The sequence below is a fragment of the Durio zibethinus genome, chromosome 13 (assembly GCF_047325235.1).
Source record: "Durio zibethinus cultivar Kanyao isolate XHJ-2024 chromosome 13, ASM4732523v1, whole genome shotgun sequence".
In the NCBI taxonomy this organism is placed as follows: domain Eukaryota; kingdom Viridiplantae; phylum Streptophyta; class Magnoliopsida; order Malvales; family Malvaceae; genus Durio; species Durio zibethinus.
Window position 1 is genome coordinate 25,417,672 of NC_143174.1, and position 14,164 is coordinate 25,431,835.

A 14,164-nucleotide genomic window follows, 5' to 3' on the forward strand; every position below is an offset into this window, starting at 1 on the left:
AACACTTCCTTTTCCATTATTTTATCCCAAAGCGGTTGCCCTTTGGGCTCTAAAAAATTTTAAAATGTAATAACAAGAAAAAAAATTATGCGAAGTGGGTGCAATTGATTACATTAACCCAATCCTTATCTTTTTGTGCTACTAAAACAATGGGAATAAGAGAAAACTTGTGATGTTTAACTTCTGTTTTTTTTTTATTAGTATAATAGAAAAGCTTGCAAGATTTAAAATTTAGATTTACTTAATATTATTTTTTGAAGATAATTATATAAATGATCTGAATTAAGCTTTAAACTTTGATTTTATATTTTCGGGTTAATTTTTTTAAAAAAAGTTAATGCATTTGGTATTCCCTTTCAAGACAATCTTTTTCTTTTTAAGGGTTTAGGTAAACCTAATGGGAACTTTATAATTTTTATTGAGAGAGAGCGATGGTTTGGTAGATGAGTGGAAGTTCTTATAGTGGATTTTGTATATTCTTCATATCTTCTTCAACATTTCAAGAAGAGTACAAAAGCATAACGATGAAGAAAGTAGGTTAAAAGCTTGCTTAACTAATACAAATTATATCTTTCACGCCTTCCTGCCTTTCTTTTTGTTTTTAATGTTGATTGTAAAAGAAAAAGTTGGATTCATTTTCAAGAAAGACTGCTTTTTTTATTTTTTTTTTTACAAAAGGTTGAAATGGTCAGATTGTACGTAAAAGACAAATGCATGTGTTTGTAATTTGTATGTAAATACACAAACAGCTGAAAATGATCAGTGAATTTTACCAGAGAAGTGTCAAACTGTCAAAGTCTCGGAAACCCATTTTCTTTGGCTTTTAAAAAATTAACTTTAGTCAAGCAAATTACATCGAAGAAAGGACAAAAATGGGGATGCCATTGGAAAGAAAGCAATGGTTGAGTATTCTCTTTCTTGTCTTTGCTTTTCAAAAAGGCATTTATGCAAAAGCATGGAAATTTCGTAGGAAACTTATGCACCGGCCTTAGGGAAACTTGTTCACAGTTGAGGATTTTATTTATTCAACGAAAGGACCAAACTCATGTGGACCACCACCAATACTCGGCTCGATCACCTTTAAGTTTATCCCCACTTTCGGTTTAGCCGCCGACACCCGGCGGCCTAACCCCACATCTAGAAACATACTGCCAACTTCATCAAACCATTGACTTGGTTATTTCATGGCCATTTGAAACAAATAGCTATGATAACATCGACATGTAAGCTACTACGTAAGCTTATTAATGAGGTTGTGATTCACATGCACCAGAAATCTTTATCAAGCATCCTTAATCCAAACGTTCTATTTACCCGTTAAAGCTTTAAAATTTCTTTCTAATAATTGAAAAAGTTGTTATTGAAATCTCTTTCAATTTATTAATAACACTCGGATTATATTAACATCATGTACAAATTCACATGACTGAAGAAGATGGCACGTGATTCAGCATAATAAGAATCATTCCTAATCGTACACATGCATCATTTGTTTTATTATCTTGCAACAAAAAGTAGTGATAAAAAATATATATTATGCGCATGTAAAGCTTTTGTTAGTCTTATCTAATTGCATAAAATAAAATAAAAAGAATTGGGTTGTAAAAGAAATGAAGAGAGAGAGGAGGAGTTGTTGGGTTTTTGTTTTCATTCTAAAAAGGCAGAAATGACTTTGGTATAAAGGTGTAAAGGTATGCGGGCAGGAGCAGAAAAAGCCACCCTGCCTTGGCTTTTTTCTTTGTGATCGTGTATTTGCTTAAAAAGTTGGACCAAAAATAATATTATATATTATAAATTAATAAAATTAAATTAAATGTTGATGACCTTATCATAAACCTTACCTTCTCCATTTTTAAAATTGGAATTGGTGATTAAAGTTTTGAGTTCCAAAAGTAAAGTCCCCCATTGGCTACACCCAAGAATTCCATACAAACACATAAAAAATAATTATTAATTATCTGTAAATTATTTCAATTTAATTTCACTTTTATGGCAACTTCATTGTATCAAACAAGTTTTTTTTTCCTTTGTTTTTTTGCCAGAAAGTATCAAACAAGTTTATAACCATTTATGCCATTTTTCAGCCAAAAAAAAAAAATTGAAGGAGCAAAAAGCAGAAAAATGAGAGGTGACACGGGGAAAAAGAGGAATGCCTCATCTTTTATTAATGATATCTATAATAATAAAATAGCATACTATATAAAATTCTTTTAACAAGAAAAAAAAAAAAAGGAAAAAGGCTGAAGAAATCAAATAATAAAAAGGTACGGTTAATCTATCAACGTCTCCCTCTTCTAACTGTTTTTACTCTTTATCTCCCGCAACCGTCTTCACTGCCTGCCAAAAACAGTTGAGTATATTTACATATGTAGGAAATACCAATGGTATCCTCTTACATTGATTGCTACCAGAACCCAAGTGTATCAACTGATTGTTGAGCCAGGAACTGCTAAATGTTAATCATCCTCACTATCAGAACCCATCAACAACCACCTTCACACTACTGGGCAGCCAATCTCCATGGCTTCGGTTACAGGATTCACCGTCGAGTTCAAGTCGAACTACTAGAGACTCGTCTGACGTGGGCAATCGTGTTTTGAGCTGCTGTAAGCTTGGAACCATTGCTTTCTCTGTCCATTCTTCTAATCCAGTTTGGCCTATCCATACCCCACTTGTAATCTTTTCCAGAGCTTCGTCAGGGATCTCAAGCGTTACCCTGTCGCCAATAATGCTGGAAAACTTTTTTGTTATGGAGTTTGCTATATTGCGTCTAATGGGACCGAAATCAACTGGTTTAAATATAATGGCATCATCGACAGAATTGAGCAGCTCACGAGATACCGATGATGTTGAGTTGGATAACAGCCTATTAGTGAGGCCTTGTTCTTCTTCATGATCAACTGTGAGATCGCTGGAATTATGTGATCCATCAGCTTTATCATCCTCCACATCAGCAGCCTCATTAAGATCAAACGATAGTGGTGAACCAGTTTCCTTCCTTGGTTTTGTTGCTCTGTCTTGCTCGTGTAGCCAACTGGCTCGGCGCTTAGCAGTTTTCTCAGAAAGGGATAACCTTAATTGCCAACCTCCACTTGCTAAACTGGCCAGCTTCTTTTCATCCAGGAAGATACCATTTGATAAGAATTTAAGATTCTCTGGCAACCAATTTGCAGTGAGAATAAAAATAACATTTCCTAGACTGATCTCACGACCATGAGAATCAGCAAGTCTACCTCTCTCCATTGCTCGCTTTATGCTGCCTCTAACTAGCATATCTGCTTCATCAATATCTTCAAGCATTACTAACGAGAAAGGGTTCCTCCTAACTGCCTCTGCTATTCTATCCACAACTGTTTTACCGCGGAAACTCACACTAGATTCCCCATCATCACGTCTTGAACCAAGACATATCACTACTGGATGAGCCCCACATACCTGATCTGAAAGGGCCAATGCCATCTTCTTCTTGCCAACCCTGTCAGGGCCAGTAAACAATAACCAAATGTCACCCTTTGATCCACCACCCCGCCGTTTTCCATTGCCTGATTTACACAGTGTCACTGTTGTAACCACCGCAGATGCTGCATCCCGCTGCCACCACACCTTCTCTGTTAGACCTTTAAGGAGTTTCTTGAATGAGTCAGCATCTGATGTGTTTAAAAATTTGTCGCTTGAAATATCATGGAATTTGTTCTGTGGTTCAGAAGGTATGCAACCCAAAAAGCTCCTCACCCGCTCTTTATGGGTTCTGTCTGGTGTGGTCTCAGTGATCTTCGGTCGCCCAAGAACAAGGTCTGTCCTTACAGGACTTCCTGGTGGGCTACTTGTCCGTTCGATCGGTTGGCTAGCTACTAGATTTGGGTTCAGTTGCAGTGACTCCCCAATGTTCCTGTTCAATGGTAATTTGGGCAGGAATGGTTGGCGTCCCAGCAGACTTGAATTGTACAAGCTCGTCATTGAGAGAGCTGTAGATGCGAATCTCTCAGAGCCTAGACATGGCTGATGAATATTAGGATGGAGACGCAAGCATGTATCATTCCATTTCTTCTGCAATTCTTGAGTCTTCTGCTTCCAGATCATCTCTTGATCCTTAGTCTGTATATAACATGTGAAGGTAATAATAAAGCTTAGATAAGGGAGGAAAAAGATTTAACTATGCACATATTTACACACAAAAAAAAAAATTTCTAACACTTTGTTTTTGTTTAAGTTGAGCTTGTTACCTGCATCTGATCTACTGTTTTGATATCACCATCATGAGCCTTAGCATTCTGCAACCACTGTGGCAATGCAGGCCTAGTTGATTCTGATTTAATATCAGAGGAGGGTTTCTCAAACTCCTTGGCCGCTAAAAGTTTTGCCAGCTCTTGTTCACAATTCTGCATGCACAGTGGGCAACAGCCTGTTTTTCGAGCAGGGTCCAAGTTCTCAGAGAGTTGCCTAGGTTGAGCAGCTGTAGTTGCAAACCCCCTCAATGGGGAAAGGGACTCAACAGAGCTGCTAAGTATCCCATTGCTCCCAAGCCTGGAAGATAACAAGCATATTTCAAGTTAAATCAATGATACCTGTAACAAAACTAGATAACGCAATATCTCAGGTATTGACAGCAACCAAAAAAAAAAAAAAGGAAAAGTCCCCCAAGCCCAAAGATCAAACTGCATCATCTAAGCTCATACTTCGCATAGAAACCAAATAAGAGCAAACAAGAGAAAGTCAAACTGAAACATGAATGTGAAAAGTCTTATGGACGTGAAGTAAGTATTTTGTATTAAGCAAATCCCAAAGCTGACTGAAAAAAGAATAGATCAGAATCAACTTTTTCCCAAGGATAAAATCTACTAGTAGCACTGAAACCATGGATTCTACAAACAGAAATTTCTTGATACCCATTAATATACCATATTCAATAAAATCTAATTACATATAATCCCTACAATAAAGCATATTATCCAAGTTAAGTGACTACCAAAATTTTGAACCTTAACTTCTTCCAAAAAGATCTGATAGAATTTAAGCTTTCCACATTCAAAAACTACAGCTAAAATAAACAAAAACATATCTAAGCTTCCAAATTTGTCAGAACAAATACCTTTGAAACATTGCCGGTAAGGGTGCTCTAGCAGCAATGGGAACTGCCTGCAGATCCCAATCATTCTCCATTGAAGGATGATAAACTTGACATCTCAGATAAGTTTCACAAGTAGCAGTTCCAATCAACCATATACTACCACTTCCTTCTCCAAACCTCCCCAACAATTTCCCCATCTCTGCCACCGCATCACGCTGCTGCTGCTGCTGCTGTTGAACCCCATCAGCAAGACCCAGCTGCTGATTATTCTCCACTAACCATTTGAAGTCACCCAAATCAAGAATCACCCCTCCACAATCCAAATTCCCAATCTTTGCTCCAACTTGAGTACCCAACTCCTTAATTTTTGCAACCATTTGGGTTTTATCCAATGCGAAATCTTTCTCCACATGAAGCACCTCAACATTTCTCAAAACCCCATCAATTTCCTTGTTCTCAATCCTCTTCAAAATCTCCTTAACCACCAATTCTGTCTCTGATTCACCCACCAAAACCGGGTTCCTCTTCTTAGTCCTCATCAAAATATCAATCACCTTTTTCACTTCTTCACTCCTTTGCTGCCCAGTCTGCCCTGCTGCCCCTTGCTGTAATCTCGGATTTAAATACAAATTCCGATTGGCTGAAGGCACAGCAACGGCGGAAGCAGCAGCTACTACCGGTCTGAATCCCAATCCGATTGGACCAGCCGTGTTTGCTGAGTTTGAACTCGTTGTGTTCAATGATTGTTCAATGGTTGCTTTAACTGCTGGACTTGAAAAGCTAGCTTCACGCATGACTCTACTAACACTAGGATCATCAAGAATCGATATAATTAACTGTTCCAATTCCACTTTAACAGCCAAAAGCGGTTGCTGTTGTTGCTCGGGACATCCTCGGCGTTGATGGGCTTGAGCACGTTTAAGAGCAGCCATCAAGGCATTAGAAATTGGTGGGTCGTGTCCGGGGCTGCCACTATTGACGTTTTGAGCAGTGGGGAGACGATCCAGCGCGACGCTGAAGCAAAGTTCCAAAGCTCGACACTGTAACGGATGAGAAGAATTGGGGTGCGATTTGATACATGCTTGGCGAAGGAATCCGGTGGGAGATGCAAGCAGCGTTGCCGCCACATGGAGCGGCGTCGTTTGGCCATGATTCCTACGGCTTGCTTCCGCTATCGAATGGTTCAACACGCTGGCCGCCTCCGGCGTCAGGGTCTGCTGGATCGTGCTTAATCCTGCTCTCATTTAGTTCCCTTCTTCTCTTCTTCTTCGTATCTAGATTTTAATTTGTTTTACCTTTCTATTATCTAAGAACAAAAAAGTAATGGGAAGCAAAGATTATGGAAATCGACAAACTCAATTGAAAGCTTTTTACAGACAAAAACAAACAAAAAATGAAAGACAGAAAGCAAGCAATAGCTTAGAAAGATAAGCTTACAAGCTTCTTAATCAACTTTAAGTGATCTACGTTTGGGTTTTTTTCTTTTTTTTATATCTTTCTCTTCACTCAAAATTTATGAAAAAAAAATACAAAAACAAAAAGATGGAATTACAAAGGAGGAGGAGGAAAGATCAGATCCCCTCTTTCACAAGAACCTCTCCCTTTTCTTTTCTTTTGTTTTGCTTTCTATCCCTATCTATCTGATTCATCTGTAACCAAAAAATCCAACACAATTTAACTCAAAATTTTACACTGTACCTCGCTCCCTGGTAAAAACTTTAAAAATAAGATTCTACTTTTTAAATTAAAAAAGAAATAGACAGATAAAGCAGATGCATGGAAAGTAAATTAGTTAGGGGGTCAGGTCAGCTGAGGAGCATGAAAAATGTTTGTTTTTATTAAAGAAAGAAAGAGAGAAAAGAATTTCTGGAAACTAGAGAATTGGAAGTACTATCAGTTTGAAGCAAGGATTTCTGAAAAATGCTTTCTGGCCAGTGCATATCTGCTCTACTTTATTATGTCATCCCTCCTTTTTTCTTTATATTATTTTTTATTTTACAATATTTTTATACAATTAATTAACTTTCTCTTGTTTCTATACTTTAATTCCTTATTACAGATACAGAAGTGAGAGAAGCATAAATTTTTTTCAGATTTTAAAAAAATAAGTGATTTTTTACTTAATATTTACTATTATTTTCTTAGGACCATGAGTTGATCTCTCCAAGTTCCACGCGCTTTTGCTAATAAAATGATGCGATGGGCGGTTTTGAATTAAATTTCATCGATAATGTAATTATATCATATAAAATATTATAATTTATATATATTTATATTATATTTTATATAAAAATTATGTATTATAATGAAATATAAAAAAATATAAAAAATATTTTTTATTAAATTTATAAATAATAATTATTTAAATTTTAAAATTATTATTTTTATATTATATTTATATCATATTATTACATTTTATTCTAAATTCTCCAATCTGCTTTCAAAAGAAGCTGTGATGGTCGGCTTCCAACCAGGTCCACGCTTCATTTGACAGTGCAGTAAAGGAAAGATTCTCGTATAGATGATAGTTTACAATTGAACTCTTAAAATTTATGCAGTGAAAATCCTTCTTATCGTTCTCAAATGATTCATCAAACGATATGGAGTGATGTTCATGTGCAATGAAATTGAAAGAAAAAAAAAATGAAAATGAGAGTTTCCATAAATTTTTTTTAAAAAATTAACTATATTTTTTTATAATTCAACTGATTTTATGCTTTTCACGTTAATAATGCCAAGGTTTAGGATTTATATAGTATAATCCCTTTTTTCTTTTTATTTATTAAAAAAAATCCTGATAATTTGTATTTAACAAAAAAATTTTAAAAATACATGAAAAAATTAATACCATAAAGAATAATTAATCTCAAAATTTGACAAAAACGCATTTAAAAATATTTGTAAGAGAGGTTGCCTTTAGAACAAGATGATGAACTAACTAAATTTTATGTTTTGTATTTAATATAAAATTAATATGATGACACAAGCGACAACGACTAATTGTGTTATAGTGACGATTTCATAATTCGTAGTCCACAAAACAACTACTCCACAATACTAAAAGAAGCTTGTGCATGCCCTCAAACCCAACTTTATATGAAATAAATAAATAAACATGACTTTTTATGACAAAAAGTTAGAACAAAACAAACTTTTACTTAAAGTTTTGCTACAAGAATCACAATTAGTAAAAATAAAATTCAAATTTCGTGCAATCGAAGTTAAAATTGCATTGTTGTTTATGTTTCTACATGCAATCATGTTATCAACTTATTATTAATTTAATAAATTTATAGCAAAATCATTCATAAGTATAATTCAGTAACACGATATTATGTTATAATATGAATATAATATAAAAATAAAATATAAATATAATATAATTTAAAATTTTAATAATAAATATATAAAAATTTAATAAAAATAAAAATATTTTATATTTTTACGTGAACATAAATTATGACATAATTTTTATATAAAACATAAAATAAATATATAAATTTTAATATTTTACATAATATAAATTTTTTTTATAATATCATTCAAGTTGGATTTAGGTTGCAATCAAATTTCATTCAATTGTGATAGATATATATATATTTATTTATTTTTAAATACTTAAAAAATCATTATCATCAATTCTTTGTTCATTATTGCATTTAATGATCCAAAGATTATTAAATCAAAATTAAACAAACCCATCACTCTAAACTATAATATTAGACTTTCCAACCAAATCATTATTCAAAGTGAGAAAATTTTAGGTTTTTTTATACAAAAAAAAATGGCAAAAACAATAATAATAAGTTAAAGAATTAAAGAGAAAAAGAGAGAGAAGTCTTAAGGGAACAAAAATCATCATCATGCACCCTCCCGCTTCCCTTCCCTTTCCTTTCCATTTACGCGTTTTTCGAGCCTATCTTTCCTTTCCCTCACCTTTTCTCTTCTTTACAAATCTGATTCTTATCTCACGCGATGACCTGGGCATGGCTCGTCTTTATCAGTTCAAAAGATCAGGGCCGTTGAATTTAGTTCATCGCCAGAACACGAAATTTGTCGTGTTCTGACAAAAAGCTGACGCGTGAAAATTAAGTCCTTTCCTTTTCCGCTGACCGATAAAGAGAAAAAAAAAGTGGAAGTTTGAAAGTAGGAGAGAGTTTCCAACTTTCTGCATTTATTACCGTTCACGTATCTTTTCGACCTCTTTGTCTGCCTTTTTCACGTTGAAATGTCTATAATACCCCTGTCATCGGCCTTTTTAATAAATAAAATTAAAATTTTATATTAATTTTTGTAGATAAGTAATAATTCATTTTGTTGGTCCGAGAGACTATAGCTAGCCATAGGTGGATGCTTAAAATGATGACCTCGAAGTCCAAATGGGAAAAAAAATTAAAATATTGAAAATATTCGAAATTATAGTATTTAATTTAGTTGATTTTAATTTTTAATTTTATTATATTTAAATTTAAATATTAAATATATATTATATTAAAATTAAATTTTAAATAAAAAATAATTCAAATCGAATTATATATATTTTTTAATTATATATATTAAATTTATATAAAATAAAAATAATTTTTATATTAAATTTATTTAAAAATATTAAAATAATATATAAAAATTATTAAATTATTAAACTAAATTAAACCAATAAAATTTAATTCAAATCAAATAAAAAATTATAAAAATTTAATTTAAATATAAATCAAATTTTAAAAACTTATAATTTTATATATTATTTAAAAAATTAAATATAATATAATTTAATTCGAATCATTATTATCAGTAATCTCATTGCTTATTGTTCAAAAAGGATAGGCTGCTTGCTTTTGCTTTGATTCTTTGCAAAAGAATCTAAAATGATGAAAAAGTTTGGCCTTTTTGTAGCGATGATCAAACACCCAAAAGAGCTTTTCCAAGGTATGTGTAGGAGAATTATTACGAGGAATAAAAATCCTTCAAAAGTATGTAAAAAGAATTAGGAAACTATTAGCTAGTTAAATTTGACCCAACTTTTTTTCCTAAATTTCCAAATTCATTATGTGAATTTTTGACCAAATCTTGCCACCTTTCATGGCTTTGTTTACTGTTTCTATTTGATCTAAATTTGACCTCAAACTCCGCCTTTTTTCCATTTTCTAGACTACCATTTTCAAACTCAATTTCCATCGAATCTTCTATTTTACATGTGTTTTTTGCTTGAGTTGGCCTCTCCAATTCCTCATTAAAAATAAAATTTTGACACCAAAAAATAAAGGGATGTTTGAAATTTCTAGATAAATTAAAAAAAATTATCAGAAATTCAAATGCAATAAGAATTGAGTTTTTTATTAAAATTTTTTTATACTAATAATTATATATTACGTTGAATTTTAATTTAAATAGGATTTTTCGACAAAAAATAATCAAAATAAAAATTGGGATGATCTAACTTATCATGACTATTCTAGAATTTTAATTTTTGAATTGAGGTTCAATTCATTCTTGGTATTCATAATGTAAAACTTATATAAACTTTTTAATTGTTACAAATTTTTTCTAGGATAATATTAAGAACCTCATCGAAAACTTGCAAAAACTTGCCATTGACTCTTTTTCTCTTATAGGCTTTAAAATTTTTTATAATTATTATTGGAATAAATATTCAATATATATTAATAATTATTTATTACAACGTGTTGACCCTGAAGTAATAAACACAATAATAAAAAAATAATATATCCTAATAAATTCAAAATAATAGATAAATAATCAATAATCAATAACGTAAAAAAAAAAATCACACTAAGATTTACATGAAAATCCTTCAGTGCAGAGAAAAAAATCACAGATCAACAAAAAAAACTTCTACTATCAAATAATAGATATACAAAATTCTTCTCTAACTAAAATTAGAGCTAATCAACAATTAGAGAGAGACAATTAAAAAAATCTCACCAAATAAGTGACTTAACAAATATACATTAAATTTATTCTTAGAGAGCTTCAAACTCGATTTTCACCGTTCAAAATATAAAATTCTGAATCATAAACCTACTGATAAAATTTCAGCTCAATCGAACTATGAATCGACTTCTATTCAACAAATTCTTCCTTCTTATCTAATTAAAACTATCAAATAATAGATATACAAAGTTTTTCTTTAACTAAAATCAGAGCTAATCAACAATTAGAGAAAGCCAATTGGAAAAATCTCACCAAATAGGTGACTCAATAAATACACATTGAATTTATTCTTAGAGAGCTACAAACTCGATCTTCACTGTTCAAAATGTAAAATTATGAATTATAAACATACTGACAAAATTTCAGTTCAATCAAACCATGAATCGACTTCTATTCAATAAATTCTTCCTTCTTTCTTTTCTTTCTATTTTCTGGTTTTTTTTTTTTTTTGTTTGCGATATTACCTTAAAACAGTCCTACTTCTTTAATTTAAATAGGATCTTTCAATAAAAATGGATCAGAACAAGGAAAAAGAATGATCTAACTTTATTATGATTATTTAAAAATTTCAATCTTTGACTTGAGAATTAAGTTCGTTTATAATGTTTATAGTGTAAAGCTTATCTAATCTTTTCAATTGTTATAATTTTTTTTTTAAGTAAATAATGAATTTTTTTAAGACAGTATTAAGGATCTCATAAAAAACTTATAGCAGCTTGCCACTGACTTTCTTTTTTTGATAGATTTCTTTTTATTTTTTACAATTATTATTGAAATAAAGAGAGATTCAAAGTTAGTTCTATGAATCTTCTCCAAAAACATATTTTATGAACATACAGATTCATACATTTTTTATTGAGCCCAATGTTCAAGTCCTAATGCATAGTTTTATTAAATCGTAAACTTCTAAAATAATATATTTTGAGTGTATTACTATATTCATACAATGAATATGGATATTCATAACAAATTTTAATTAAATAATTATTCATTTAAAGTAATCATATATGTGAAGGCGTGGACTCCCCCATATTTATAATCATCTTTGTTTGAATATTTCTTACTATCAAAAAGCAATTCGATTATTCCATATTTATAATCAACTACATCATAATTACTTACTCCATGATGTTTATTGGAATAATTTACGTTTTAAAATTTTCTAGCAAGTACAATTTTATAATAAAATAATGTTTGTGGATCAACGGACCTCAATAAATGAATGATCTATGAATTTATTTAATTTTAATATTACAAAATCATTCAACCTTTTCTATATATATAAATATATATATAATTTTCTTGTGGAATTAAGATCCTTGCTTTTGTCTTCTCCATACCCACTCCTTAAGCATGATACAATAATAATTTCTTCCACTTTAAAAAAAAGAAGACTAAAAGGTGATCTCATCAGCCTAAACCTTTTCCTCCCCATATTTGAAACCTTCTAAGTAGGACTCTTTCCATCATTCTACTTCATCCCTTTGGTTTGAATTGAAAGAAGCTCTCTCCCTCTAAGATTATTATTTTACCTTAGCATCATTGTTAAAAGGTGTTTGCTTTGTTGTTGGTTCCTTCGCAAGGGAAAAAAGGGTTTCCTCCCAAGCATTATACCATGCGCCTTTGCAATTCTCCCACCACCCCACCAATAATAGAAGAACCATGATTCAAAAAAGAACCCCCTTCTCCTTTTATTATTTTTTCTTCCAAGTAAGGATTGCTAGATTAACCAATGACCCCTTTTGAGAGGATCTTGATGATCAAAATCCTTTCTGTCATGTAATTGCTAAAGTAGCACTTTATTTGACTTATTAGAACCCTAAAAGGCACCCCTTTTTTAATCCTCCCACAAAGTTCAAAATCACACTTGATCAATCCATGATCATCTATTGATGTAAAAAAAAAAAAAAGGGCACTTCTGAAGGATAATTGATGGTATATCATGAGACAAAAGGGCCCATAACTCTTTTCACTAGCGCAAGCCAAACCCCACATTAGCTTTTTTCACACACATGTATTTAAATATAAGTATATGATAATCATGTCATCAAAGGTCAAGCTTTAAGCAAACATAAATAACAAAAAGTCACTCACAGCTGGGGCAGAATTGAGAGCCACCTCCCCTCATGTAAAAAGGTTTGGTAGCTTCTTGCACTCAAAGCAAGTAGACGTTTTCAAGTCCCCCCCAGCCCTTACCCATTTCTCCTTTTTTCCCATGCTCTCTTTTTTGTTAAAAGAAAAGTGGTCTTGGTTTTTGATTAGATGAATTTGGTTAGAAGCACCAATCAAGCAAAAGATGACCATTGGTTCCTACCTTTTTACAATAGAAGAAAGTTACAATCACTTCTTAAAAAAGGAACTATCTAGGAAAAAAGTTTTAAAGTAACGTTAGTTGTTACTCCAACCTGGGAAAAAGTTTTAATTATATATGAATTTGGTGAATAATATTTTAAATTTTGGAATTACAGCACTTTCAGTTTTTTAAAGCTTTACCAAAGAGACTCGTTTTCAAGTTGGATTTATTTAGCTTGGGCTTCAATTAATCACTTAATCGATGTCAATATTTTATTTATATAAAAAAATTTCATCAATGTCTAATGACAAAGGTTAAAATGATATTTAAGAAAAAAAATGTAATTAATGATTATGGAAATTGACTTGTTCATTGATGACGTATATTTGAATTATTTTGAACAAATAAAACATTATTAATATATTGTGAAGCCTCATCTCTAATGATTGTAGGGGCAGTGCCTCATCAAAGGAACTATTCATTTAAATTTTCACATGAGAAAAGAGACAATTAGAAGATGCCAAACCCCCACCTCTAAAGCATTCTTTGAAATCATATATGTGGCATCTTTATTTCCTCTTTACCAACAATAGAAAATCCCACATAGAAGAAGCTGAGGAAAAGCTACTTTCCCACCACTGATGGTGTGGAAAATTTGGGTTTTTAGCACTAATCTCTTTATCCTTTACACACAAGCATATTCAACTTTTTAGGAGAAATCAAGAAAAGTTTTTCTAAGAATTACCCTTTTGAATACATATGTGAAAAGAAGACATGCCTACTTGGTACGCTTTTTGTTTTGGTCAAGCAAAGTTTAGAAAAAGAGGAGATTATCCCTTCTTTGAAGTTAT

The 14,164-nt window shown here is 31.7% G+C and overlaps 1 protein-coding gene across 1 annotated transcript; it reads right to left on the reverse strand.

Moving 5' to 3' along the window:
• Positions 1-2,136: 2,136 nt before the first annotated feature.
• On the reverse strand, positions 2,137-6,715 carry LOC111303402 (Double Clp-N motif-containing P-loop nucleoside triphosphate hydrolases superfamily protein). The gene is made up of 3 exons (XM_022899644.2): positions 5,090-6,715; positions 4,224-4,524; positions 2,137-4,095 (listed from the first exon to the last, which is right to left on the reverse strand). Exons 1-3 carry the CDS (start codon positions 6,310-6,312, stop codon positions 2,473-2,475), a joined length of 3,147 nt encoding a protein of 1,048 aa, XP_022755379.2. The 5' UTR covers positions 6,313-6,715; the 3' UTR covers positions 2,137-2,472.
• Between the last annotated feature and the right edge of the window lie 7,449 nt (positions 6,716-14,164).